The 27,947-nt window shown below is 49.7% G+C and overlaps 1 protein-coding gene across 1 annotated transcript in view; it reads left to right on the top strand.

Moving 5' to 3' along the window:
- Window positions 1-5,960: 5,960 nt before the first annotated feature.
- The window catches only part of FAIM2 (Fas apoptotic inhibitory molecule 2), a gene marked incomplete at its 3' end in the record, with an annotated part of 30,215 nt that continues 8,228 nt past the window's right edge, over window positions 5,961-27,947 (top strand). Inside the window, 7 exon segments of the mRNA XM_034791702.1 lie at window positions 5,961-6,323; window positions 10,626-10,815; window positions 18,832-18,935; window positions 19,669-19,733; window positions 21,627-21,680; window positions 26,043-26,093; window positions 26,858-26,897. Of these exon segments, the coding sequence (XP_034647593.1) occupies window positions 6,309-6,323; window positions 10,626-10,815; window positions 18,832-18,935; window positions 19,669-19,733; window positions 21,627-21,680; window positions 26,043-26,093; window positions 26,858-26,897 (519 nt within the window).

The raw sequence follows: 27,947 nt of genomic DNA on the forward strand, positions 1-27,947 counted from the left end.
TCATGGTGGGGATTGAACCTGTGACCTCAGGATCTAAAACAGCTCTACTGCTTGAGTGACACCCTATGTTAGCTCAGATATTGTAGCAGACTCATAAACCTGTATGGGGTTCAGCCGCTGGAGGAAGAGAGAGCCTAAGCATAAGCTACACTAGGAACACAGGAATTGCCAGACTGGATCAGAACCATGGTCTATCTAGTCCAATGTCCTGCCTCCAAGAGTGGTCGGTACCAGATGCATCAGGGAAGATGCAAGAAACATTGCAATGGGCAGTATGGGATAACATGAGACTAGGACATTTTCCTAACCCCCAATTGTTAGAAGGTAGCTGATGCCCTGATGCATGAGTATCATTATCCCTTTCAAAACCCTCTTTACTGTTTTTATAAGAGGTGGGTGAAAAATAGTTTTTTTGGGACGTTGGCAATTTCAGAATTCCAGGGAGAAAACCCCGCTCGGGTTCGGAACAAACATGACAGTTTTTGAAAATTTTGGCAAATTGAAAAGTCGAAGAAAGACGTCCATGTTGAACATTTTGTTTTGATGGTCAACTTTAAAAAAAGAAAGGTTGTTTTATTGAAAAAAATCAAAGCCAAGGAAATGTTGAAACCAAAAGTCGTTCCAAACGAAACAATCAAAGCGTTTCATTTAGAAAACAAATGCTGTTGTTATTCTGCTCTGCAGAACGAGACCTGGAGCATGGCCCTAGCATGGATAATCTATTTCTGGTTTAGTTGATTAAACACCTGGACTGAATTCCTGACTCATAGACTTTAAGTTTAGAAGGGACCATCTAATCTGACCTCCTGCACATCGCAGACCACAAAACCTCACCCACTCACGCCTGTTAATAGACCCCTAACTCTGGCTGAGTTATTGAAATCCTCAAATCATAGAACTGGAAGGGATCTCGAGAGGTCATTTAGTCCTGACCCCTGTACTTGTGACAGGACTAAGTAGTATCTAGACCATCCCTGATCAGTGTTTGTCTAACCTGCTCTTAAAAATCTGCAATGATGGAGATTCCACAACCTCCCTCGGCAATTTATTCCAGTGTTTAACCACCCTGACACTTAGGAAGTTTTTGCCTAATGTCCAACCTAAACCTCCCTTGCTGCAATTTAAGCCCATTGCTTCTTGTCCTATCCTCGGAGGTTAAGAAAAACAATTTTTCTCCCTCCTCCTTGTAACAACCTTTTACATACTTGAAAACTGTTATCATGTTCCCTCTCAGTCTTCTCTTTTCCAGACTAAACAAACCCAATTTGTTCAATCTTCCCTCATAGGTCATGTTTTCTAGACCTTTAATCATTTTTGTCGCTCTTCTCTGGACTTTCTCTAATTTTCCACATCCTTCCTGAAATGTGGTGCCCAGAACTGGACACAATCATGGTTTAAAAACGTCAAGTTACAGAGAATTCACCATTTACACGAGTTTAAACCTGCAAGTGACTCGTGCCCCATGCTGCAGAGGAAGGCGAAAAAACCCCAGGGTCTCTGCCAATCTGACCCGGGGGGAAATTCCTTCCCGACCCCAAATCTGGTGATCAGTTAGACCCTGAACCTGTGGGCAAGACCCCCCTGGCAGATACCTGGGAAAGAATTCATTGTAGTTTCTCAGAGCCCTCTCACCTCTGGTTGCTGGGGATTTTTGCTACTGGCAGTTGCTGGTGGGCCACATGCCATTGTAGGCAGTCCCATCATATCATCCCCTCCATAAATTTATCAAGCTCCGTCTTGAAGCCAGTTAGGTTTTTTGCCCCCACTGTTCCCCTTGGAAGGCTGTGCCAGAACTTTGCTCCTCGGATAACTAGACACCTTCTCCTAATTTCGGCCTAAACTCGTTGATGGCTAGTTTCTATCCATTTGGTCTTGTGTTCACATGGGCGCTTAACTTAAATAACTCCTCTCCCTCCCTGGTATTTATCCTTCTGGTGTATTTATAGAGAGCAATTGCTTTAGGAATCAAGGGCAAAACTCTCATTGCCTTCATGGGGCCAGTATTTCACCCCTGCTGAGGAGTGGCGTGTTCCCATAGCAATGATGCCCATTGCCATGGGGTGAGGTATAAGGCTGCTTGTGTTAACACAGCAGTTACCTTAACTCACCCAGCAGGTTTGCGGTGCCTCCTTTTTGACACCCACGGGTATTCAGCACAATTGCATGAATCCCCGTGAAATCGCTGGTGGTTTTGAGCAGGAGTGACCTGTAATCCCCTCCTAAATGACTATTAATGATTTTTTTACAGCTCCCCGTGCTTAAACTCAGCCTAGCTTGTCTTTTCTGAACTGACTCGTGCCAGGACAACGGAACGCATCCTTCAAACAACAGAGCGGCCGTGAAGCGGCTCGGCCGGTGATCTTACGTTGCTCGAGTGGAGCTATTCCAGATTGATGCTGGTTCAGTTCACACAGCTTCTGTGTGTAGACAAGGCCTAATGCTTTCTGTAATCTGGAATGGAGTGCACCAGTGGGTCGTACAGGAGACCAGGGTTCAAACCCCAGCAGCTTGCCCCTGGGTTGTATAGGCCAGACCTTCCAGCCTGCGGCTTAGAATATGTTGCTCACTGACAGAGGGAGATTGTACAGCATGTAAAGGGATTGGAGGAAGGATGAATTTGTGAATGGCTGGATTTGTGATGGGGCATGGAGAACTTTGGCTTCAATTCCTTGTCTCTGCCACAGACTTCCTGTATGACCGTGGGCCAGTCATGTGATCTTTCAGCTCCTTCTCTATCAAATGGGTATAATAATGATCTTTCCAGCTCCCTGTCTGGAATGAAAACTCTTCTGTCTTAGGGCAAATTAAAACCTGTGGCTGGCCTATGCCCGCTGACTCGGGCTTGCGGGGCTTGAGCTGCGGGGCTGTTTCCAGGCTCTGGGGCCCTCCCGCCTTGCAGCCTGAGCCCAGATGTCTACACAGCGGTGAAACAACCCCGCAGCTTGAGTCAGCTGGCATGGGCCAGCCGCGGGTGTCTAATTGCTGTGTAGACCTACCCCCAGAGGTGAAAGTAAGCCGGTCCGGTCCGGTGTACCGGCAAGAGCCAGTATGCTGTGCCAGACCGCACCGACTTCTGCGGCAGGGATTCTGCGGGGAGCCCCGAGCCCTTTAAATCCCCCCCGCAGCTCTGGCAGCCGGGCTCGGGCGGGGATTCAGAAGGCCCAGAGCTGCCGCAGCTGCGGGGAGCCCCGAGCCCTTTAAATCCCCTCTTCAGCTCCGGCTGCCAGAGCTGCGGTGGAGATTTAAAGGGCCCGGAGCTCCATAACGGCCGGAGCCATGGGTCCTTTAATTTGCCCCTGAGCCCCGGGGGCTCCGAGCCACCTCTGCAGCTGAGAGCCCCAGGTTCATTTAAAGGCCCTGGGACTCCCAGCCACAGCCGGTGCCCCAGGGCCTTTAAATATTGAGAGGCCCTGCCTCTTCTGGTTGAGGCCCCGCCTCTTCTGGATGAGGCCACGCCCCCTTCAGGACTCCCGGCAGTACCGGTACGTCCTGTAAGTTATTTTCACCCCTGCTTACCCCTGGGTACTAACATGGCCCCACAACCACAGAAGCTGAGCACCTCCCAGTCTTTAATGTGTTTATTCTCACAACACCCCTTTAAGACAGGGCAGTGGTTTTAGCCTCATTTTACAGATGGAAAACTGAGGCACATAGTGACTGGGCAGAGGTCATGCAGGAAATCTGTGACAGCTCAGGGAATTCAATCTACATTGCCCAAGACCCAGGCTAGCACTCTTAACTACTGCATCGTCCTTCGTCTTTCTGGTGCAGTGGCTGGCTGCCTCTTGCTGGGCATTTGTAATGGACCTCAGAAACAGGCAAACCTCTTGCAAACACCAGACTGTGTCTGAAACGCCTTTTTCTATTTCAGAGACTTGCCTGGGCGTGGCGATGCTTTGCTTGTGTTTTGTTTTGCTTCCTAACCTAAGGCTGGCTGCAGTCTGCCACCCTTTCATCCCTAATCCCTTTAAAATCCCTTGACAGGCGGGTGTGGCTCCTTCTGGAAGGACAGGGATTTAAAAAGCCAGTTTGTAAGCGAGCAGGGGAGTTTAGAGAGAACACGTGAGAGCCAGATCCACCCCCCACCTGCTCTCCAATCCCCCCAAGCCACACACAGGAGCAAGCAAACAAACCCCATCAAGAGTAAAAATAATACAGGCAGAAGTCCAGCAACAGAGTGGAGGCTGTCCAGTTTATTGCACTGAAAGTAGCACTAGCACATATGATGACCTGCCTTGTGGGCAGGTGGCGTATGTGTGAATTCGGTGCAAGCAGTTCATGGACCTCCGGGACAGAAGATGGGATCTTGAGATCAGAGTGGCTGAACTGGAGGGGCTAAGGGAAGTAGAGAGGTACATAGACGAGACTTTCCTGGACACAGTAGAGCGGTCCCACTTCCAGCAAGGAGAATGAAAGTGTTGGGGAAGGAAAACATCAAGCAGGAGCAGAGGGAGGCGATCCCATAGTTGGGATCCTCCTTCCAGATGATGTCATGGTATCCACTTGCACTGCCTAAGGGAGTAAAATCCCACCCTTAATTTTTCTGGTTACACTTTACATTAAAGTTCCCGTGTCAAAGGTAAAAGTGCTGCAGAGTGGAAAGGGTTAACACTGCAGCTAGTCAAAATTCTTCTCCTGAAACCCTTGTCGACAGAAAATTGGGTTTTTGGCTCAATGTAATTTTCAGGGAAAATGTCTGCTTTCCTTGAACGCGTCTGATTTTTTTGTTAGGAAAATGAAAGCTGAAAATTTCAGCTGAAAACTGATTTTTGGGAGGATGTTGGCAGTGTTTGGCTCAAAATGGTGATTGGGGTGTTTGGGTTATTCGATGAAAGGGTTGGAGTCACCCCAGGGCAGGGACATAGCATAGGGCCACTGTAGACCACCGTATGCTGATCACTTGATGATTCCCTATTCTGTTCATTCCCTCTGGGGCATCTGGCATTGGCCACTGTTGGAAGACAGGATACTGGGCTAGATGGACCTTTGGTCTGACCCAATATGGCCGTTCTTATGTTCTGCTGCCCACGCTGTACAGCCTCCAGCACTGGGGTCTTGTTGGGGTGGAGTGTGGTGGGTGAAGCTTTGGTCTCACCCCGAGCATTCCAGCTGTCCTGCTTGTGTAGTTGAATTCATCTCCCTTCATTCAAACTCTGTTGTTTCTAATTTCCCTCCAGATGATCCATCATGTTAATAACAATCGCTCCTAGGCCACAGAACTGGGGCCCCTGAATGGGGGCTCCGACCCTGGCTTGTGAAGTCCTTGCTGAATCCCTCCTTGCGTTACAGAGGTGGGGTTGAGTCCGGTCTGGGAGTGGGGGCTCCATCCCCTGAGCTGTGAGGTCCGTGACCCTGTGTCACAGAGCTGGGTCTGAGCTGGCGGGTCTGTGTGGGGGTTGCACCCTGTTGTGGTGAAGTTCTTGATCCCCTCCCTGCACCATAGACCTGGGTTTGAACTGGGTGCATGAGTAGGGGCCGTGAGGTTCATGATCTGCTCCCTGCATCACAGAGCCAGGGCTGGGATGACGCTGGAAATGAGCCGCACCGGGGCGCATTTCACTCCTCCGTCTCGTGTTACAGAACTTGTCTCAGGCCTTCCTTTGAGCCTGGAGCAGCTCAGGGGCAAGGCAGAGCCTTTCACTCCAAAGCCGTCCTCTCCTTCGTCCCTCTGCCAACAGGGAGGTGGAGACAGCATGTTCGACTGTCAGGGGCTGCTGATTTCGGTTGGACGTATTCCTGGAGGTTTCATCACATGACATAATCCTTCATTAGAGATTAATCTTTAATTCCTGGAGATGCCAGGACAATCCTGGAGGGCTGGTAACCCTAGCGATGGTGTTGCGGTGCCATGGGGAAATTACTCACCCCCCTGGGCTGTGATTGGCTCTGATGGGATGTAGCAGAGAGAGATGCTGCAGGAAGAGCATGCCTTCTGCATCCCTCCACTTCTCCACCCCCCCTCAGCTCCATCCTGGCACTTGCTGGGTGGCTTTTGTCCTGGCATGTGATTGCATCCTCCTCTCCCCCCCCCCCACCCCGTTTTGCCTGGCTTCCTTCCCCCTGCCCTGCGGAGTGGAAATGGTACAGTCCTTTCTCCAGCAGACTGGTAGCTCGGTGGATGTTGCTGGAACGTAAGAGCATCAGCACAGGCTGCAGAGGCTGGCTTGACTGCAGCGAGCAAACCTATCACCAGGCGGGCACAAGAGAGGCAAGAGGCGTTCTCTCTGCTGCTGCTCCTAGCGCTCTGCACAAGTGTCGGTGCACAACGGTCGGTGTCCCAAGCAGGAGAGCATCACCCGTGAGGCACGATGACCCAAGGGAAGGTAGGTCGGGACCCAAACACCAGGTTAACCTTTCTGCCCCCCAAACTGTGCAAAGGGGGAATGGGACTATTTAGGCCCTGGGATTAAAAATCGTAGTGTTGAGATGGAGCCGAGAGCTGGGTGCAGGAATCGGGGGCCTATAACAGAAGGGATCCGGCAGGGAAATGGAGCGGAGGGTTATATCACTGAGAGGTTATAGGGTGAGGGTTCTGATTCAGTCTGTATTTGTGCCTAGCCCTACGGTATCCTGCCCAGGCCAAGTTTAGCTCCATCCTTGCGCTTCGTGAAGGTTATTTTTTCTGTACCACCAGCAGGTTGGCTAAAAAGGAGCAGGTTTAACCCCTCGTCCCCTGACATGTAATTAATTGAATTGGGATGGGGGAGGGGGGTTGTGCTTTCCCACCCACCCCTACCTCGAGAAGTCAGTTGCCATGGCAACACAGCATCCTCTGCTTACCACACACACACACATATCTATATATATCTAATCCTGGATGCTTCTGGGCTGCAGGAGTCTCTCTGGCTGAGTTTTACTTTTGAGCCCACACGGACATGATGCGCTGTCACTATAAACACCAGATCAGTGGCTGTCTAGATGTAGACGGTGGCCAGCTACCCCAGTATCTGTTATAGGGGAACCAGACAGCAAGTGTGAAAAATCGGGATGGTGTGTGTGTGTGTGTGGGGGGGGTAATAGGAACCTATATAAGAAAAAGACCCCAAAATCGGGACTGTCCCTATAAAATCGGGACATCTGGTCACCCTATATGCAGCCATGGGCTGGTTACATAACCCCTGGCCAAGATGTATGCAGGGGTTACATAACCAGCTAGTGGTCTGTCCTGGGACAGCGAGATATGTTTTCTTTCTGGGTAGCTATGGCAAGGATGCTCCTTGATTGGCAGGGGGAGAGTCAGAGCCAATATTCTGCGTGCGGTCGGTACCACATGCTCTCTCTGATGGGATGCAGTGGGAGTCTGAATACAGGAGGGGGTAGATGCTGGGGCGGATACCAGCTCCTTATGCAAGAAATCATTGCATTAAAAGACCATTTTGGAAGGATTCCGTTCCTCTTCCTCACCTTCCCTGGGCTTTTCCCCCATTTGAATGAGGTCATCTCATCCTGGCTCCTGTGGCGTTGATGCAATGTCTGCCATTGGTTGACGACAGACAGATGTCATCGCTGATCGGTTTATACTGGTTTTGCCTAGCTGGCGATTCGTTCGTGTTGTGTTATGATGGATTTATTGTGGCTTTCTCTAGCCAATGGTTGGCGTTGGTTGAGTTCACCTGGCCCGTCATTGGTGCGGTCTGAGTTGAGGTTGCCAGCGACTGGTGCACGATGAGCTGACACAACCAGTGATTGGTTGATATTGGTTTTATCTAGTTGTTGGCTGGTGCATATGGAGCGAGGTTAGCCTGTGATTGGTGCGTAGTGACATGGTGTAGTCTTTGAGTGGTGTTTGTGGATACACCCAAAACTGTGGGTCTGGCATGTAATGGGCTGGTACCATCAGTAGCTGCTTTGCTCTGTATCATGCTCATTATCTCTCTCTATACAGGCACAGGTCCTCTCTCTATAAGTACATCTTTGGCTCTTTTATAATTTTGGGATTGTTTATGGGTCCAAGCCTTCTTCCCTTAAAATCAGTGACAAACTATCATTGATTTCAACGATACTATTCAAGGATATTATTTCAGCGACTAGGATGGCGATAGACTTCTTTTAATAATAATAGCAATAATAATAATAATACCTACTTATATAGCACTTTTCATTCACAGATTTCAGAATGCTTTGTAAAGTAGGTGACTATCATTATCCCCGTTTACAGATGGGGAAATTGAAGCACAGAGAGGGGAAGTGACTTGTCCACGGTCACCCAGCAGGTCAGAGCTAAAAATAGCCCCCCAGTCTCCTGGGTTCCAGTCCAGTGCTCGATCTGCTAGGCTAGAATGCTTCCTATGTTGGGCCACATCTGTCAGGGGTGGTGTAGGAATCCTGACTCAGCATAGTGGGGCTGGATTGGAAGTCCTCTTGAAATCCCTTCCAGCCTGAATTTCTATGATTTCTAAGACCTTGGCTTTGACCATGCAGGTATGATGCAAAGAGGCCTGGAATACACAAGACTTTCCTCAGTGAAATGATGATTTCCTTGCACAAAAGCCTGGATAATTGATCCCTGCATCACCTGTGAATGAGTTTTACTGGTCTGAGTGGCCTAACTGGGGAAAAGCTTTGGCTCAGGGCCTTTCCGTTAGTCATAGACACAGGTGTAAAAGAATTATTACTTAAACTTCCAGCTCTATTTTCACTCTGATTTATGCTCTAGCTCAGACAGAAGTTATGGGCTTGATGCAGGAATTACTAGATGCAATTCTCTGGCCTATGCAATGCAGGAGGTCAGAACAGATGAACACAATGGTTCTCTCTGGCCTTAAAAGCTATTATTTAACGGTAGTTTCAAAGAAACTGCTGATGAAAGTGGATCTGCTTCATGTCCAATTGTCCGGGCCCCGTTTGGGAACAGAAACGCCCTGCTGATAGGAGAACATTCCCATGGGCATAGAGACTCTCTGATGTGTTGCTGAGGGGTCTTTGTTGGATGTTTCCTATAAGGAAGTTTCGAGAAAGTTCCTGGAGTGCTGGCTTAGAGACTGATGGCAGTGGATAAAAAGCACCTAAGGGCTGATCTACAAATATATTGAGGTGAAAGTCAGTGGGAGTTCGGCACTTTTGAAAATCCCACAAGGCATCTATCTGGCCCAAGGTGACTTTCAATGGACTTAGGTTTCTAAAGTACTGAGATGTTTCTGAAAACTGTACTCAGTGTAATGATGGAGGCCACAATTTTCAAAACTAACAAGTAGAACTGGTTGATTTTTTGTTGCCCGAACCTTTTCCTTGGGGGTGGGGGAGGAGGGAGGAGAATTTTTTTGACCAAATGAAATTGTTCATGGGTAAAATGTTTTTTTAGTTAAAAAAAGGGCGGGGGGAATAGTGGTTTCTTTTTTCTTTGTCGAAGAACTGAACATTTTTTTGTAGGAAATGTAGAAAAAAAAATCCATTAAAAAAAAGGTCCCATGGACATTAATTCATATTTGGCATCTAGCGCTAGTGCCTAGTGATTTTCGGAGCCCGCCATGAGACACCCCAAGGCAGTGAGACTCCGACTGAGGCTCGCAAGCTGCAAGTGTCTCTTTAATGTGTCTCTTTGCAGCACATGATATTAAAACATGGATGATTTAATTATTAACCAATTGAAGTCATTAACCAATCAGGATGCTTTTACTATGTTGTTAACCAATTGTAGTTGATAAAATAATAATACGTGGTCAGTCATTTAGCTGTGAGAAATATAGTAAATGAAACAATGAATTCACTTGACTGTGGCTCTTTTGGGTAATGTTGATCGCTAATTTGGCTCCTGAGGTCAGAGTATCACTGCTCTAAGGGTTCTAATGGACAGAGGACTCTCCCTCAGCCATTTCCACCGGCCGTGCCTCCTCTCACACTCAGTTGCCTATAATTTATTATCCTGTGTCCCCTCCGCATTTATCATCTATGTTTTTTTCCTCTCCTCCTTTCCCTTTCTATCCCTAGTTTGCCTTTTCTTCCCTCCATTTGTCCTCTCCCACTCCCCTCTTCTCTCCAAATCTGTCTCTAGCTGGATCTTTCTCTCCTCCATTTTGTCTTTTCCCTGGTCACCCCTCCAGTCATATCTGTCCCTTGTTGGCCCTCTCTTCTCCTCCATTTTGTCCTCTCCCACTCCATATCTGTCTCTCGTTGGCTCTCTCTCCTCCTCCATTTTGACCTCCTTCCACCTTCTCTTCGGATGGGGCCTGGAGTGAGGTTCTGTTTACCCTCCACTTTCCGACTTTGGGGGAGGGATAGCTCAGTGGTTTGAGCATTGGCCTGCTAAACCCAGGGTTGTGAGTTTAATCCTTGAGGGGGCCACTTAGGGATCTGGGGCAAAAATCAGTAATTGGTCCTGCTAGTAAAGGCAGGGGGCTGGACTTGATGACCTTTCAGGGTCCCTTCGAGGTCTATGAGATAGGTATATCTCCATATATTATTATAACCCTGAATGTTTCCAAGTATACCCGACTGAATTCACCCAAAGGCGAGATCCAAAGCCCATTGAAGTTGACGGTGTATTTCCAATGACGTTGATGAGCTTTGGATTAGGCCCAAATCACAGATGAGTTGCCATCTGTGATGTGTCAGCTGATGGTTCCAGCTGTGAGGTTGTTCTTGTTCTATCGTGGCTATTTTAATCCTGATTTCTCTTTGCCACACAGCTCTCTGTGAATAACAAGCCTCCTAACTCCGAGGGACAGCAGGGACAGGGAGAGAAAAAGGACAATGCGACCGCCCCGTCGGCACCCCCGACGTATGAGGAAGCAACTTCAGGGGAAGGGATGAAAACGGAAGCGTTCTCCCCTGCACCGTCTGTGCCGCTCCACCCCAGCTGGGCTTATGTGGACCCCAGTGAGTACTGGCTTGCCCTGCATTGCTATGAAATTCACTCAGCCAGTTTATTGTCCCCGTTCTACTGATGAATGAAGCTGAGGTGCAAAGACTTGGCCAAGATCACAGAGCAAGTCAGTGGCAGAGCCAGAAATAGAATCCGGGAGTACTGACGGTAGACTCCACTCCTTCTCAGAGCAGGGGGTAGGACCTAAGAGTCCTGACTGCCAATCCTCTGCTCTAACTGCTAGACCCTACTCCAGCGGTGGCCAATCTTTTGGCTCCGGAGCCACATGCGGCTCTTCAGAAGTTAATATGCGGCTCCTTGTATAGGCACCGACTCCAGGCTGGAGCTACAGGTGCCAACTTTCCAATGTGCCGGGGGGTGCTCACGGCTCAACCCCTGGCTCTGCCACAGGCCCTGTCCCCACTCCACCCCTTCCCTCCCCCTCCCCTGAGCCTGCCCTGCCCTTGCTCCTCCCTGCTCCCCCCCAGAGCCTCCTGCACGCCACGAAACAGCTGATTGGGAGGTGCGGGCAGGGAGGGGGAGGCGCTGATCGGCGGAGCTGCCGGTGGGTGGGAGGCGCTGGGAGCAGGGTGGGAGAGCTGCTGGGGGGGCTGCTGACGTATTACTGTGGCTCTTTGGCAATGTACACTGGTAAATTCTGGCTCCTTCTCGGGCTCAGGTTGGCCACCCCTGCCCTATTCCCTCTCAGAGAGGGGGATAAACTCAGGAGTCCTGACTGTACGGCCCCTGGTAGGGCTGATTTCTTAGTAAGCAAACAGCTGGTCATGTTATCGTGAATCTCAGGTCGTGTCTTTGGTGGATGCATCTGACTCCTGGCTTGTTTGGATTGAATTTCCAGGTGTGTGTGTGTATGGGGATTATTTCTGTTACATCCTGTAACTGGATCCTTAGGGCTCCAATGACGGTAAAGATGCATCCATGGAGACCTCCCGCTGCAGGGAAGCATGGGGCTAGTAAGTCGCTGTAAGAGCTGATTATCTGGAGCTCCCTGAAGACACTTGCACCTTGACTGCCTCTGAATCTTTCTCTCCCGTCCCCTTCTGCCTCGGTGTACATGTCCGTAACAGAGAGCCGATAAATAACACGTAATTGCAGGTTACAAGGTTATAAATACACTGGGGGATTGCTTTGATCTATCGACTCCAGACCCATGAAGTTTATGAGTCTGGAAAAATTCCCACTCTGCAGCTGTATGCCCAGTTGTATGTGCCATCATATGGAGTCCCCCCCACCCCATAGCATCTCCCTGGCAGCTCCCTTGATGGTCAGGGCCGGCTCCAAGTTTTTTGCCGCCCCAAGCAAAAAAATTTTCCCATGCCCCTCCAGCCCCACCCCAATTCCGCACCTTCCCCAAATCCCCAGCCCCGCCTCCTTCCCTGAGGGTGCCGCATTTCCCCTCCATCCCAGGCTTGCCTGGGAGGAAGGGGGGAGAAGAAGAGTGGCAGCACGCTCGGGGGAGGAGGCGGAGGTGAGCTGGGGGGGAGCGGTTCCTCTGCCCCGCCCAGGGTTACTTCTTGCAGCTCTCCCCGCGCCCCCCACTGCCGCAGCTCTCCTCCGCTCAGGGCCGGCTCCCCGCTTTTTGCGCCCCAAGCAAAACAAAACCAAAAAAAAGGAGCCGGGGTGCCGCTCCTTGGAAAGTGACACCCCATTGGAAAGTGCCGCCCCAAGCACATGCTTGGTGCCTAGAGCCGGCCCTGTTGAGGCCACCATGTTATTCCAGGTCCCTTTCCTCTTTCTCTGATCTCTCTGACCCCTGCCTGGCTGCAAGCCGGGGGATCCTATATCCGGGCTGTGTGTGTGACATTGCATTGTGTTGTCAGGACCTGTGTAATGTACGAAGTACCCAGAGGCAAACAGAAATGCACTGAGTGGGGCAAAAAGATGCGGCTTGGTTTATTTTAGCGTGGGAGGCCAAACATTACTTGCCCTGCAAGAGCACTGAGTTCACCTTATTACCAGAGTGGCCAGATCCGGAGGCCTTACACAGGTTAAATTCTCATTGACTTGGAGTGTTTGCCTAGGAAAGCAGTGAGTTAATGGGCAAAGCAGGGGAAGAAGTGGCAGCATCTTGGAAGTAAGGAGTGAACAGCACTTGTAATTTTCCCTGGGGGTGCTCAACACCCCCTCAGCCCCAGGCCCCGCCCCCACTCCGCCCCTTCTCCCAAGCTCCCACCCCCGCCCTGCCTCTTCCCACCCCTGCTCCATCCTGGCCCCACCCCCACTCCACCCCATCCCCCAAATCCCCATCCCACCTCTCCTGCCTCCCCCCCAAGCGCGCCCCATCCCTGCTCCTCCCCTTCTCTCCCAGCGCCTCATGCACATCGCGGAACAGCTGATCGCCGTGGGTGGGAGGCGCTCGGAGGGAGTGGGAAGAGTTGATCGGCAGGGCCACTGGTAGATGGTAGGCGCTGGGGGGTGGGGTGCGGTGAGATGGTTGCCAATGGGTGCTGGAACACCCATGGAGTCGGCGGCTATGGTGAGCCAGCAAAAAGGGAAAGATGGCCTAGTGCAGGGGTAGTCAATTATTTTTTGTCAAGGTCCAAATTTCTTGGTCAGGGTATAGTCAAGGTCCAGGCTCCAGAGAAAATAATAATAATAAAAATAACAATATTGATAACAAGGAAATAAAAATATTCCCGGGTCTGTTCAAAAGCGTCTGCTGGTCCAGATTTGGCCCGCAGTCTGCCTACCACTGGCCTAGTGTTTAGGGTGTTAGCCAAGGATTTGGGTCAAGTCCCTGCTCTGCAACAGCCTTCCTGGGTGACCTCGAGCAAGTCACTGAGCCTGTCCGTGCCTCAGTTTCCCATCTGTAAATTGGAGGAGATCTATCACCCTCTGGAGCGGTGCTGGGAAGATAAATGCATTATAGATGGCAAGGGGGGATTTGATAGCAGCCTTCAACTACCTGAAGGGGAGTTCCGAAGCGGATGGAGCTTGGCTGTTCTCAGTGATGGCAGATGACAGAACAAGGAGTAATGGTCTCAAGTTGAAGTGGTGGAGGTCTAGGTTGGATATTAGGAACCACTATTTCACTAGGAGGGTGGTGAAGCACTGGAATGCGTTACCTAGAGAGGTGGTGGAATCTCCTTCCTTAGAGGTTTTTAAGGCCCAGCTTGACAAAGCCCTGGCTGGGATGATTTAGTTGGTGCTGGTCCTGCTTTGAGCAGGGGGCTAGACTAGATGACCTCCTGAGGTCCCTTCCAACCCAAATATTCTATGATTCTATGAGGCCTTCAGATCATAGGGTCAGAGGAGCTGGATGAGAACCTTTGGGAGGTGAGCTTGCCTGCCTGGATGGTAGGGCAGGTGACAGTGATGCAAAGAAGGAGGAGAGGAGACGGTCTTTGGGGAGATACGAAGCTGCGGCGCTTGGCGCTCTTGTGTGACGGCTGTGGCCAACCCAGCAGAGACAGAACAGGGCTAACCAGGTGAGTCTATATAGCTTGAGCTGGCAGCTGTAGCAGACTCACGTCCTCTCTGGCATGGAGGGGCGGGGGGCGCTAGGCATAAGCAGACAAAGCAATTGCTTAGGGCCCTGAGCAGCTCAAGGGGGACCCCTATCTGCTTTTTTATGTCTTGTGTGTGGGGCCTCCCCCCCGAGAATATTTCTGCTTAGGGCCCCCAGTGGGCTAGCACTGCCTCTGGAAGGGGGCGGGGGGCACACATTGACAAGGGGGTTTAAACCTTTGGAACTCTAAAATAATAGACCGTTCGTAACATGTGCACAAAATAGGAGAATTACAAGGATAACCGCACTTCAGGCTGCGGAGCACACGACAACGGCTGTTCTCGAGGGCTCTCAGCGGACCGTATGGTATTGCACGAGAGGCTCCGGGCAAGGTGGTGTTTTTCACCGTCCTATGATGTTAAGCCCATAAGCGAGAGCTGGGATGCAGGACTAGAGGGGCCAGTGGTTAACAGGGTTTGGCAAATCCAATCCCTGAGCTTGCCGTGAGTGACATCGAAGGTACATTGCATAGCATAGGCTGGTGCTGGATTATGGAGGGCTGTGTTGAATTTAACTGCACCCTGGATCGGAGGCCGAGAACAGAGGAGTTACTGGACTTCCACCAACAAGGACTGCAGGCTGAGGCACTTGGGAAACAGGGATTCAGGGTCCTGGGTTCTATTTCTGGCTATGCCAAATGTTCCCCATGTGACCTTGAGCAAGATATTTAGGCACCTACGTCCCTCTCTGTGCTTCAGTGTCCTTGTTTGTAACCTCCAGTTGTTGACACCTGCCTGCATCACAAGGGGACGGTGGAGCTAAATTTGGAATTGCTTGTAAAGATCATGGTGGGCCGGGGTAGGGAGGTGCAATAAGGCCTTGGTAATCTCTTGGTAAACACGTCCTTCTCAGTGCCAGCGGCTCTCTCCATTTCCCTGGGAGGGGCTAGAGAGGATCAGTATGGACTTCAATCTCTTGGTAAACACTTCCTTCTCAGCGCCAGCCCCTCTCCGTGTCACGAGTGATGATATTATTGTCATCTGTCCACACCATGGTTATTATCAACAGTGCCATCGGCTTCCAGTTAACTCACTTATCGTATTTACATCTCAATGAATTATGTGAGATCGATCAATCTCTGGCATTCATGCTACCCCTCTATCATCATTGTCACTGTACATGCCTGCCTGCCTTTGTATCTATCTAATTATGGTATTTCTCACTCTGTCTACCTGATCTGATGTGCAGTATAGGATGGACGAATGGTTTGAGCACAGAGCTGGGAGCCAGAGACTACTGAATTCTAAAGTTGACTTGTATGCCTGTTCTGTGCCTCAGTTTCCCCATTTCAGTTATCCCTGATCTTCTCTCACTAGATGGTATTGCCTAGTGGCTAGACCACTGGACTGAGACTCAGGCTGCCTAGAATCTATTCCTGGCTCTGCCATTGGCCATCTGGGTGACCTCAAACAAGTCACTTCCCCTCCCTCAGTTTCCTCATCTGTAAAATGGGGATAATGATACTGACCTCCTTTGCAAAGTGCTTTGAGATCTAGTGATGCTAAGGGCTAAGGATTATTATTCTGCAACAGCATCACTGGTTGCCACGGCTACGGTTACATCAACTTCTGCCCCCTACTGTCAACTCAGTTGTCCAGATAGTCCCATGTACCTGAGGATTTCCCTGCTCTTACCCTTCCCATAGATCAGGGGTGACGTTTGCTGCAGGCCTGGCTTATATGCGCTAAACCTCAGAGATGATCCACGGGGCAGGTTTGCTCTTCCCTGTTTGTGTTTCATTATAGGCAACGAAGGCTCTTAATGAAGAGCTCTCAGTGCAGGTGGTTTGGGAACAGGTCTAGAAGGTAGTAAGGGACCCGGGTTCTCTCTGATCTAGGCTCAGTGCTGAGACACTCCGTGTCTGTGGGCAAGTCAGTCAGCAGCCCTGCGTGTAACTCGCATTGGGGGCAGGGCAGAGGACCTCCTTGAAAAAGCAGCCTGTGCACTTGGGAAATGAGTTGTCACAAGAAATGAGGCAGGCACCTGTTAATCTCAGGTACGGTGACCAGACAGCAAGTGTGAAAAATCAGGAGAGGAAGTGGGGGGTAATAGGAGCCTATATAAGAAAAAGACCCCAAAATCGGGACAGTCCCTATAAAATCGGGACATCTGGTCACCCTAATCTCAGGCAATTAGACAGCGCCAGGGGATTGTAGGGCTAGTTTAGCAGAGGGCTGTGGGTGACAGGACAGCTACATCCACGTGGGGGTATTTAATATTCAGTGAAAGGTGAGGCCTCCGGCCATGGCTGGAAAGTAAGGGTGTAATCCGAGCCTTCATGACGGCTATTAAAGATCCCATGACACTGTTAGCAAGAATACGGGTGTTCACCCCGTGTCTTGGCCACACGTCTAGTTTGGATAATTGGATCCCACTTCTGTAAATTCTCCCCAGAAACAGGATTCTTCTCTGCCTCTTGTTCGTTGTTCAGCAGCAGCTGTGCCCCGCCCCCTGAAACTTTTGAAACTTTCTTTTGATTTCATTTTGATTTTTGATTTTCATTTTGATCGTTTCTTTTGATGTCATTAAAAAAACAGTTCAAAAGCACGAAGAATGTTTTGATTGGGGCGATACAAAACAGTTTGTTTGACCCCTTCCTCCCCCCCGTTTTTTCTTTTTTACTTTTCGACTTACCCAAAATTTTCAAAAAAGGTTCGTTTTCTATCCGACCTGACACAATTCCCTGCCCCCCCCCCGACTTTTCAAAAGTGCCAGTGAACCGAAAAATCCATTCTTTGCCCCGCTCTGCAAGTCTACTCCCAAGCCACAGGAACCAGCCGGATGTTCGGGTTATGGAGCAATCTTCAAGTGGATCACTGAGCTCCTCCTGCTACGGCAGAACTCGTCTGGGCTCGGTGGCCATTGTTCCAAGGTTAACAGCTCTTCAGTTGAGTTTGTTTAACCAGAACTGGGACATACTTTATCTTTTCTTTTTTTGAGTTATGACTGAGTTAATCAACGGCTTTTTTTTTTTTTTTACAGTAGGTTGTGACCTTTTATGTTGTCACATACGGCAACTCCCAAACCGCTCGCTTAACAGACTTAAAACTTTCCATGCTCTCGGTGCTCAAAGGGGAGGAAGGGGAAGGTTTCCAGAAAGGTGCTCCTTTGATAACAGCTACAGACCGCTGAGAACACGGGGCCCAGGTCTCAGTGGATCAAAGGCCATTTTATGCCTCTCTGGCAGTGTAAAGTGGACTCACAGTGGGTTTAAACCGCCCCCTGAGAATCCGCTTTTCTGGAGGGCCTTCACCAGCTTAGGGGGTGGGTAGGGAGCCTGGCCAGAGGACACTCTGCTGTGACAGTTATCTCTTTTTCAGAGCCCATAGGGAGCCATGAGAAGTTAGGGTAGCCCAAAGGTTGCTCTAATATATACTGAGACTGGGCCCTGAATACAGAGTGCCTAATGCCCTCTTGCCACGCCCAAGTTCAGGTAAAGATAATCGGGTGGGCAGTGTTCTCCAGGGCCCCCATCCTCGGAGTGGGTCACTATATGATGTCAGCATTTCTGCTCCAGGACTCCCTCTGTGGGGTGAGGCACAAGGGTGTGTGAGGCCATTTCCTCTTCTCTGGGACCCCCACCCAAATGTGGTACAAGAGCAGGTGACCTGGGGCTCATCCGTGGGGAGCATGAGGAGTTGCCTAGCTCGGCCTTGAGATCCCCATCCCCATGACACCCAACAGCTGATACGTCCCAGTGAACTGTCTCCCAGCAGCCAGTTTGTCCCACGTCCTGTTGAAACGACTCTCTCCTTCTGCTGAACGACAGACGCCAGGCAGGCTAGTCATGTCCCGCAGCTCCTGGTGCCAGCACGTTGGCACCTGATTTCTCTGCCTCGGGGTGTGTTACAATGGACAGGGAAGTCAAGTTCTGGAAGGTGACCAGTGGCTTTGCATTAGGTCCTGCCTGCCCACACTCTAGCGTATGCAATTGTTGCAGGGGGCATGCTATTGTTCTGAGCCTGTCATGCCAGGGCAGGGCTTGTGGTTGCAGCTCCCAGGAGATCTGCGCCTTTAGTTCTCCTCGGCAGAGCGGCACTTATCACTGTTGGAGAGTGGACAGCAAAACGCTTGTGCCTCCCAGCTAGGAGCTCCTGGGGAAGGGTCTTTTCTTCTCTTTCCCTTTGGTCTTGAATTGTGTCTCAGGCCAGGCATGGGATTGAGGCAGGATCTGAACTCAGGCAGGATCAGGATGCAGCGGATAATTCAGAGTCAAAGCCACAGGAAGACGTCCCTGATGTGGTTGGCTGGGTAGAAAGATCAAGGGCTCAGGAAGACAGGGTCTAAGCTGGGATGCCTAGTGGAAGTATCTCCTTGGGCTGGTGGTGCAACGGGTGTGGCGAATCTTGAGATTTGGGGGGGGTAATCCAGGCCTGCTATAAACTTGAATCCACCCCTGGTTTCAGACAACACCCCAGTGCCCCCTGGGGAAGTGGCAGGACACAGCTGAGGTGACAGGCAAAGCTGGGAGGTGGCATCTGATGTGCCTTTCTCTTTCCAGGTGCCAGCCCAAACTACGGCAGTGGAGGGTACCCCGGGGACACGGAGCTACTCACGACCTTCAACTGGGATGACAAAAACGTGCGCAGAGTGTTCGTCAGAAAGGTACCTCCTGGGACAGCCTCCCAAGCTTACATAGGGATCCTGGCTGAAGCTAATGGGTCCCAAGAGGAGTGTGTGTGGGGGAGAATGAAGTAAGACGCAGCTCCCTGATCCCAGCCAGTGCAATGATGCGCTAGCCCAGTGCACGGCTTGGATGGCTCAGGCTGGTGAGACCCAGCGAGCGCCGCGCTGCAGGGCCTTCATGCTCACGTCAATCGGCGCACGTTCAGATCTGCATCTGAGCTACCTGGCTCAGGCCCACTGGGGAGGATGAGCCCAAAACAGCGCAGAAAGAGTTAATTAACGGCGTCGTATTGGGTTCTGGTGATACCGCAGGGCCGTCTCCATCACGCGTTTGGAACACATGTTCTTAAGGAGGATTAGGGCAGCAAAATGGTTCCTTGGCCAGATAGTGTATATCAGCATAGCTCCATTGAAGTCAATGGACCTGACCCCCAACTGGGGTAAATCCACGTAGCTCCAGTGAAGTCAACGGGGCCAGATCCCCAGCTGGTGTAAATTGGTGTCGCTCCACTGAAAGCAATGGGCCAGATTGCCAGTCGGTGTAAATAACACCGCTCGAGTGATGTCCATGGAGCCACTTACATCACCTGAGGATCCGACGGAGGGTTTCCATCAGCGGAGGATCCAGATAGGGGAGCATGGGGGGCGGAGTTTGCCTGTGATCACATGACTGTGATCCGCACTGACAAGATGCTGTGGTTTCTCGTTTCAGGTCTATGCCATTCTTATGCTCCAGCTGTTTGTCACGGTCAGCATTGTGGCTCTCTTCACCTTCTGGTAGGTCTCTGAGTTAGCAACAATTCTCAGCTCTGATGTCTTACTTGTGCACTGGGGTATCTTTTCCTCAAGTATCGGTCACTCAGGTCCTTGAGTATCTTTCACTTGGTCATTATCAGTGACTTGGGTACCTGGATAACTTTCCCTTGAGTGCTGTCTCTCACTCAGGTACCTGGGTAGCTTGCCCTTGGATGTTATCCGTCACTCAGGTACCTGGAATTTTTTTCCGTGGGTATTAACTGGCTTGATACCTGTGTATCATTCCATTGAGCGTTATCTGTCACTCTGATACCTGGATATCTTTCCCTGGGGCATTATCAAGTCAGCCCCAGATATGTGGGTATCTTTCCCTTGGGGAGTAGCTTATCTATACTCAAGTAAGCAGGTATCAGGCTCCCTGCAGCTCCGATAACTTAGTGTTTTGGGTGCACATAGATCAAATTACATTTAGGATTAATAATAGATCACCCATCACTTGAAGAAGTTCAGCGACTTGTCTAAGAAGCTGGCAGCCCTTTCCCTCCAGCAGGCTTGGCTGCATAATTGAGAACAGCGGGGTGTCTATAGCTCGCTCCTTTCAAAAAAATAGTTCATAATTAATATGCATATTTGGGGAGAGCCCTGGATTCCGAGTCAGGTCTCCTGGGTTCTAATATTGACTTCAGTCACCTGGGAATCAGTCTCCCTGGCTTCTAATTCTAGCTTTGCCACTGACTGTGGGATCTTGGGCAAATCTCCTCCCCTCTTTATGCCTCAGTTTCCCCATCAATAAAATGGGGATCATGATACCGGCCTACCTCCCACAGGTGTGTGTGATGCTTCTGTAACTAGTTTGTATAAGAAAGGGCTTTGATGACAGGTTATTATCATGAATATCACTGCAGATATCATAGAATCATAGAAGATTAGGGTTGGAAGAGACCCCAGGAGGTCATCTAGTCCAATCCCCTGCTCAAAGCAGGCCCATTGAGTGAGGCAGTGTACACACACACATAGTAAAAGACAGTCCTTGCTCCAAATAGCCGACAATCTAAATGGAGAACGCACAAAGAAAGGATTATTAGACCCTGTGTACAGACTAAGTGACTCACACAAGGTCCCACAGGAAAGCGATGAGGGAATTGAACCTGTTCTTTATGTACCTTAAGCTAGTGCCTCCTCCACAAGACTGGCCTTCCTATTGAACAGTTTTGTTTATTTCCAATCAGTTAAACCTCAGCAGGGAGGAAGAATGGCCCAGTGGTTGGGGCACTGATGTGGGAGACCCAGGTTCAACTCCTGCCTCTGCTATGAACTTCCTGTGTAACCTTAGGCAAGTCACTTAGCCTCTTAAATGCCTCAATTTCCCACCTGCAAACTGGGGAGTCCCAGAGAAGACATGGGCATTGCCAGGATACCATCACCCATGGAAATGATGCCCCTACGCCTACATCGGTCATAGATTCCAAGGCCAGAAGTGATCATTTAGTCTGGTTTCCTATATAACACCGGCCAGAGAAATTCCCCAGAACAGTTCTGAGAGCCTGTCCTGAGATATAGACATACAGAATCGACAGCATAGCTGCTTCTAAACTAGTCATGTTGCTAGTGCTTGTGCTCACACGTGCATGTATAACCCATTGGTGAGTGCGTGGTACAGGTCCCGCTCTGTACCGAACCGCAGAGGGTAGGAGCTATGGGAGCTTGGTCCTATAGCAGCTCCTGCTTTTAGCTCTGGAGTTCCGGGTTGAGTCTCTGGAGTGTCTGCCAAGATGGCGGCCATCACCCGCATGCCACTCTATACCCACTACACACTTCCTTGGGATACGTTTAGCCAACAGTCTGTGAAGTGATTGCTGTTCCGTGTCCCGTGAATGACCCTCCCTCTCTCTTTTCTTTCTCTCTCTCCTGCAGTGAGCCAGTCAAAGGTTACGTCCAGTCAAACCCAGCCTGGTACTGGGCTTCCTAGTAAGTGTCTAATGCCTTTTCCCATTCTTAAACGGTGGAGCAGATTGTGTACGGCTGAATGTATTTGGAGGCACTTTTAGAGCACGCTGCTGCATCGGAACACCTGCCCCCACGTGCAGGAGAGGAAATTCACCTTTGAGACGAGAAACAAACATGAGCCTGTGGAAAACAAGAAGTGTACAACGGAAACCTCAGTGTAACCTTAGCTAGAGTGTTTGCTACTGTGCTGAGATGAATGCAAACAAAACACTTAGCGCTATCAAATGTACTGCAGGGCACTTTAAACAAAATATTGTTAAGGTCCCACCCGGCAGCCGGTTTCGAAATATCACCTTGTGTTGTTGAATTCAGTAGAAGTCAGAGTTGAGAGGATTTTCCAAGCTGCAGGGTGAAATGTTCAAATGCGCCCAAGTGCCTTAGAAGCCTGACTCCCATTGACTTGAGGTCCTAAGTCACTTAGGCACTATAGAAAAGTTTACTCATAATCTAGCACTTTTTAAATTGATGAGAAAGACCAGGTGGCAAAATTCCTCTGGGCCTGAACAAACAGGAGGTCAGACAGATGATCACAATGGTTCCTTCTGGCCTTAGAATCTATGAATCTGTGAAACCCCTCCAACTTAAATGCTCATAGCTTGAAAATTACTATACCAATTTTCTTTATTATTATCAATAATAATAATAACATAACAATAACAACAATAATATTTGTATTGTGGTAGCCCCTAAGAGCTCACTCGTGGACTAGGACCCCACTGTGCTAGGCACTGTAAAAATGCAGAACAAAACAATGGACCTGCCCCCAAAGAATTTACAATCAAATTATAAGGCAAGACACAACAGGTGATTACAGAGAGACAAGGGAGCACAAGAAAACAATGAAATGATATTGGTCAGCATGCTGAGCAGAAGCCTCAGCAATCCAGCTGCTTGTTGTGAAATTTTCTTCCAACTTGGCCAGCTTGCTTAGATCTCAATGAGATCTACAAAACCAGCCAAGTTTGATATATCTGCTTTTATCCAGTATCGTGTTATCTCTGTGAAAAAATGGCACTTAGAATGTGTGCATTATGTTCATGCCCTCAAAAGCAGCTGCACTGATGTGATTTGGATTATATAAAAGAAAATTCACCTCTGAGCTGAGACCAAGCACGGAAAAATTCAGCTCAAGGGGAATTAGCTTGACAAAGTTATGAGCAATAGTAAAAGAGGGTTAGAATGGAAGCTGAACTCAACCTTGACCACTAAGGATGTATCTACACTGCAGCTGGGGTGTGTGACTTGCAGCTTGTGGAGACATACCCACAACTAGCTTTAATCTAGCTAGTTTAGGTACCAATAATGTTATGTTCACAGCATACACACAGAGAAATTAGATAAAAACATAAATACCCTTGTTGGAAGGTTGCAACATAACACTGCTTTATTTCTTAGAATTCAGAACGATAACACATAAGAACCCAAAACAGAGAGGGAGAAAACAGGCTGCTCCCTGAAGCAGAGAGGCACAACTCACCCCATCTTACTATAATCTGTCTGCAAACTGACTGCTGGTGCTCCCAGATGCTTCACTACAAAGCCTCCTAGCCTGCATGCAAGTCCAAGAGAAGTTCCATCCTCCCACTCTTAAATGTATAGCTTGCAATTCCAACACAGTGCTCATTACACCACAAGTAGCAGCAAGGACGCGGTGGTGTGGGCTTCAGCTTGGGCAGCACAAGACCCCCCTGGGTATGTACTCAATTGTGCGGCCCACATATCCTCACTGCTATTTTTAGTGAGCCAGTTAGGTCAAGCTAGCGTGTCTACATGAGCTGCAAAATCACATCCCTGGCCGCTTACATGTGCTTTGCCTGTTGTAATATTTGGGCCAGATCCTCAGCTGGTGTAAATGGAAGTCAAAGCTGCACAGATTTATACCAGCTGAGGTCTATCTGTCTGTCAGCCATTAAAGAATGCAACAAGTATAAAGGAGGAGCTGAAAAGTGCTTGAGTCTGGATTGGAATGCACTGGATTCGAGCTCAGATCCCCCCCGTTGGGCATGCTGACCAGTCATCAGGCCTGAATAATCATTGAGAATGTATCTTTTTTAGCTGAGGTGTTAAAAATATTTGCCCAGGCAGCATTTCCTGTGTCCTCTGCAAGGTTAGTGTCTGCATTCTGGCAGTTAATTAAGCAGGTGGAGTGTGAGATGCAAATGGCCATGAACAGGCCACACTGAACCTGTTTCTTGTTAGTTCACACCCAAAACCCAGAGGTGAGAAACTAGCATAGAGAAAGTTGGAGAAAGACCCAAAATAGCAGCCGGAGGAGGAAGCTGGTGATGATGCAGCGTTCATGCCCTTACAGGATAACATGTTCTCCTCAGGACTGGGAGCAAGGTTTGGTAGATCTGAGAAAGCCCCTTTTGAGAAGTGTGGATTCAGATCCTGCTTCTAATTAGGACCCATACTTGTTATCAAGGCAGGTTCCCCAGATATCTCACCAGCTGCCTTTCCATCTCCAGACCTCCTTGTTTGTCCATATTTTTCCTTGCAGTGCAGGGAACGTGTCTGATGCCAGTCAGTGTTCTTTTGACAGGTTTCAGAAGAAGTGGGCTGTAGTCCACGAAAGCTTATGCTCTAATAAATTTGTTAGTCTCTAAGGTGTCACAAGTACTCCTAGTGTTCTTTTGCAGCCCCTACTTTGGGGAAGGGATCCTGGATGATGGGATTTCTATCTTTCCTTTCCTTCCCATCCATCCACTCGACTTATCTATTCTTTCTTTTCTTCCTTCCTTCCATCCACCCACACTTCATGTCTCTCTGCTATCCATTCTATTGATCCTGTTGCTTTATTTATTCCCTCCAGGCCTGATTCCAATATACACTAAGACCCCGTTACACCGCTCTGGCGGTGGAACGGGACCTTACATTGGTGTGACTGTAATGTCCACCTACTTAAAGGTCCCTTTATACTGCCAGAGAGGCAGAATGACGCCTTAGGGTAATGAGAATCAGGCCCTCTCTCTCTCTCTCTCCGTCTGTGGGAAGCCTCCTTCCACTCTTCCATGATTATTCCAGTCCCCAGCACTTTCTGTGGCTTCCTCCTGCAGGAGCAGAGCACAGATCTATCAATGGCGCATTTATCAGGGACTGTGAGGTTTGCCTCCTCGTTCGTGTTCCTTATTCATTAGACACATGAACCGCCAGTTTTCTGATTACCATCAATGCCTTTGGAACCTGCCTTCTCACCTACTGCCGGGCTGCCTCAGGCACTAGGGGTTATCGGTTTATCGTTACAGGATAACTGTCGACCCTGTGGAAAAACACAGGGCCGTGTGATGCTCTGGGGAGGGATGGAGGATCCCTTCATTGCTGGGAGCAGGTCAACTCTCTGGAGCTGCTCAAGTGTGGCGATGGTCACCTCTCTGGAGATGGTCAATTCTGGACATGGTCAACTCTCTGGAGATGGTCGACTCTCTGGCAATTTGGCTGCTTGGTTTGTGGACCAGTTTAATGGGTTTTGGGCTGTGTGGGGTATTCTCCCCTCGGATTCCTTTTCCTGTTGAGTTTATTATTATTACTTATTTATGTATTATTGTAAAGGAAGGATAGTCTGGTGGTTGGGGCACTAACCTGGGATTCAGGAGACCTGGGATTGAGTTCTTGCCCGGCTACAGACTTCCCGTGTGACCTTGAGCATGTCACATAGGCCTAGATCCTCAAAGGTATTTAAGTGCCTAACTCCAGGTGCCCAAATATACCTTTGAAGATCTGGGCCTTCCTCCCTCTGAGTCCCAGTTCCCCTTCTGTAAAATGAGGGTTGCACTTGGACACTAGGATAATGGGTGCCAGACAAATACCATAGGGTACATCTACACTGCAAAAAAACCCCTCCAGTGCTGAGTCTCGGAGCTCAAGTCAACTGACTAAGGCTCTCCCTCCGGGACTAAAATAGCAATCTAGACATTCGGGCTCAGGCTGGAGCCTGGACTCTGAGACCCACCCCTCTTGCCGGGTTTCAGAGCCCGGGCTCCAGCCCAAGCAGGAATGTTCACACTGCTAGTTTTAGCCCCGTAGCATGGGTTGAGTCAGCTGACCTGGGCTATGAGACGTGCTGCCGTGGCGCTCTTTCTGCAGTGTAGACGTACCCTAAGAATCCGGCTTAAACCTCCTCCTGTCTCCGATTTGGATCTGGATGGTAAAACCATTCCCCAGGGTGTTCTAAGGGAGTTCGGCTGTATAGCACCCTGGTGCGTCAGCAGCAAAACGCAGCAGGAACAATCAAGCCCGAGAGTGCTCCATTTCCCACGTCAGCCGCATTCAGCGCCAGGTTCTTCCTCCGTCACCCATCCTTTGTCTCTTTCTTCTTTCTCACAGTGCCGTGTTCTTTGTGACATACTTGATCCTGGCTTGCTGCTCCGGACCCAGGTAAAATACTTCCTTCTGCTTTAAACAACCCACTGAACTGACGTACTAGTGCTTTCCTATCACGGCTCAAATCCCGTATGTTCCTGACTCATGGGCTGTAGCACACGGTATCCATACCAAAGTTGTATCTCCGAGCAGACGCAGCCCGAATGCTGCATTGTCTGTAGCAGAGGGGTTGCAGTCATGTCTCAGTGCTGTGCTATAGCAGAGGTAATGCAGTTATGTCTCCTTGCCCGAGATTCATGGGGCCATGTGCTCCTAGGCAGCAGACATGATGCAGTTGTGTGTTGGTGCACGGAGTGGTTGTGTGTTGCTGCACGGAGCGGTTGTGTGTTGCTGCACGGAGCGGTTGTGTGCTGACGCACGAAGCAGTTGCAAGTGTCTGCATCAGAGTTGCAACTTGGTAGGAAAAGTCTAAGTTATATTGTAACTGTAATAGCAGAGGTGATGCTGTCGTATCTCAGTGATGCCCAGCCGTAGATGCTGTTTATTATACAGTGAAAACGCTGCCGTCTTGTCCCAGAGCTGGAGATTCCTGGTTGCTTCGCTGTAATATAGCGGATGCATTTGTGTCAGAACGTAGAAGTGCCCTGGGCACAGCACTATAGTTACCCAGCAGAATTAACGTCGCGTTGCCTCACCGGCATGTGCTGCACAGATCATTAATTATGTAATTCACATTAGGCAACGCATTAGGCAACGCCTTTAAACCACTCTGCTCTTTGGATAGTGTTGCTGACTGACTCTTTTCACGTCACTTGCAGGAGGTATTTTCCATGGAACCTGATTCTCTTGAGTATCTTTGTAAGTAACGTACCGGCACGGTGACCGACCTGCCCTTTGGAGTGTCGTCAATTTCATAGAGATTAAGGAGTCCAGAAGGGACCATTGTGATCATCTGGTTAACGCAGGCTGTAGAGATTGGTCCAGTAATTGATACCTTAAACCCAATCCCTGCTGGTGGAACTAGAGCTAGATAAATTGAGATGAAGCGGTACTCTGTAAAAAAAAAAAAATAGGAGGAGGCAGGCTGAGTGGGGCAGAGGGATATCCGGGCCCCATGCAGCGATGTGGAACTAGGGAAGTATCATTCTTAGCCCTACGCATTGGGATGTGCCCTATTAAACCCCTCTTGTGGGCTTTACCCTTTGAAGGTTAGCATCCATCATCCAGAAACAGTCTCCATTGGGGACACCTGTTAAAGAGGTTTCGCTGCCTTCTTGATTACGCTGGGTGCCGCAACTGGAGGAATTGAAAGACGTCTACAATAAATGGGCGCCTGTCTCTGGATGGAGCCGAGCATCTGTCCGTAGTCAGCGAACGCAGCTCGCAGCGCTGCGGTAACTGAGGGGCGGATGCGGAGCAAAATTGGGCAGGAATCAGGAACGCCAGTTTCATCTTGGTTCCCAGCCTGTGAGCAGACTGCGGGATTGCAGCACCGCCCCAGCGCAGCCGCCAACTCCTGTCTATGGGTCGGGATAGCTTCTGCTGCCCCTCTGTGACTCCTAAGTGCTCCACGTAGTTAGGGTTGCCAAATTTTAAAAACTGGATACTCCAGCAGGAGTGCTGGAACCTCCCTTGCCCCGCCTCTTCCTCCTGAAGCCCCAGTCCTGCCCCGCCTCTTCCCCCCCAAAGCCCTGCCCATGCCCCACCTCTTCCACTGCGCCCCCATCCTTGCCCTGCCTCTTCCCCTGGGGACCCACTAGGGTGACCAGATGTCCCAATTTTATAGGTACAGTCCCAATTTTTGGGTCTTTTTCTTATATAGGCTCCTATTACCCTCCACCCCCATCCCGATTTTTCACACTTGCTGTCTGGTCACCCTAGGCCCCACTCCTGTCCACTCCTCCTCTC

Source organism: Trachemys scripta, chromosome 16 (assembly GCF_013100865.1).
Source record: "Trachemys scripta elegans isolate TJP31775 chromosome 16, CAS_Tse_1.0, whole genome shotgun sequence".
Lineage (NCBI taxonomy): Eukaryota > Metazoa > Chordata > Testudines > Emydidae > Trachemys > Trachemys scripta.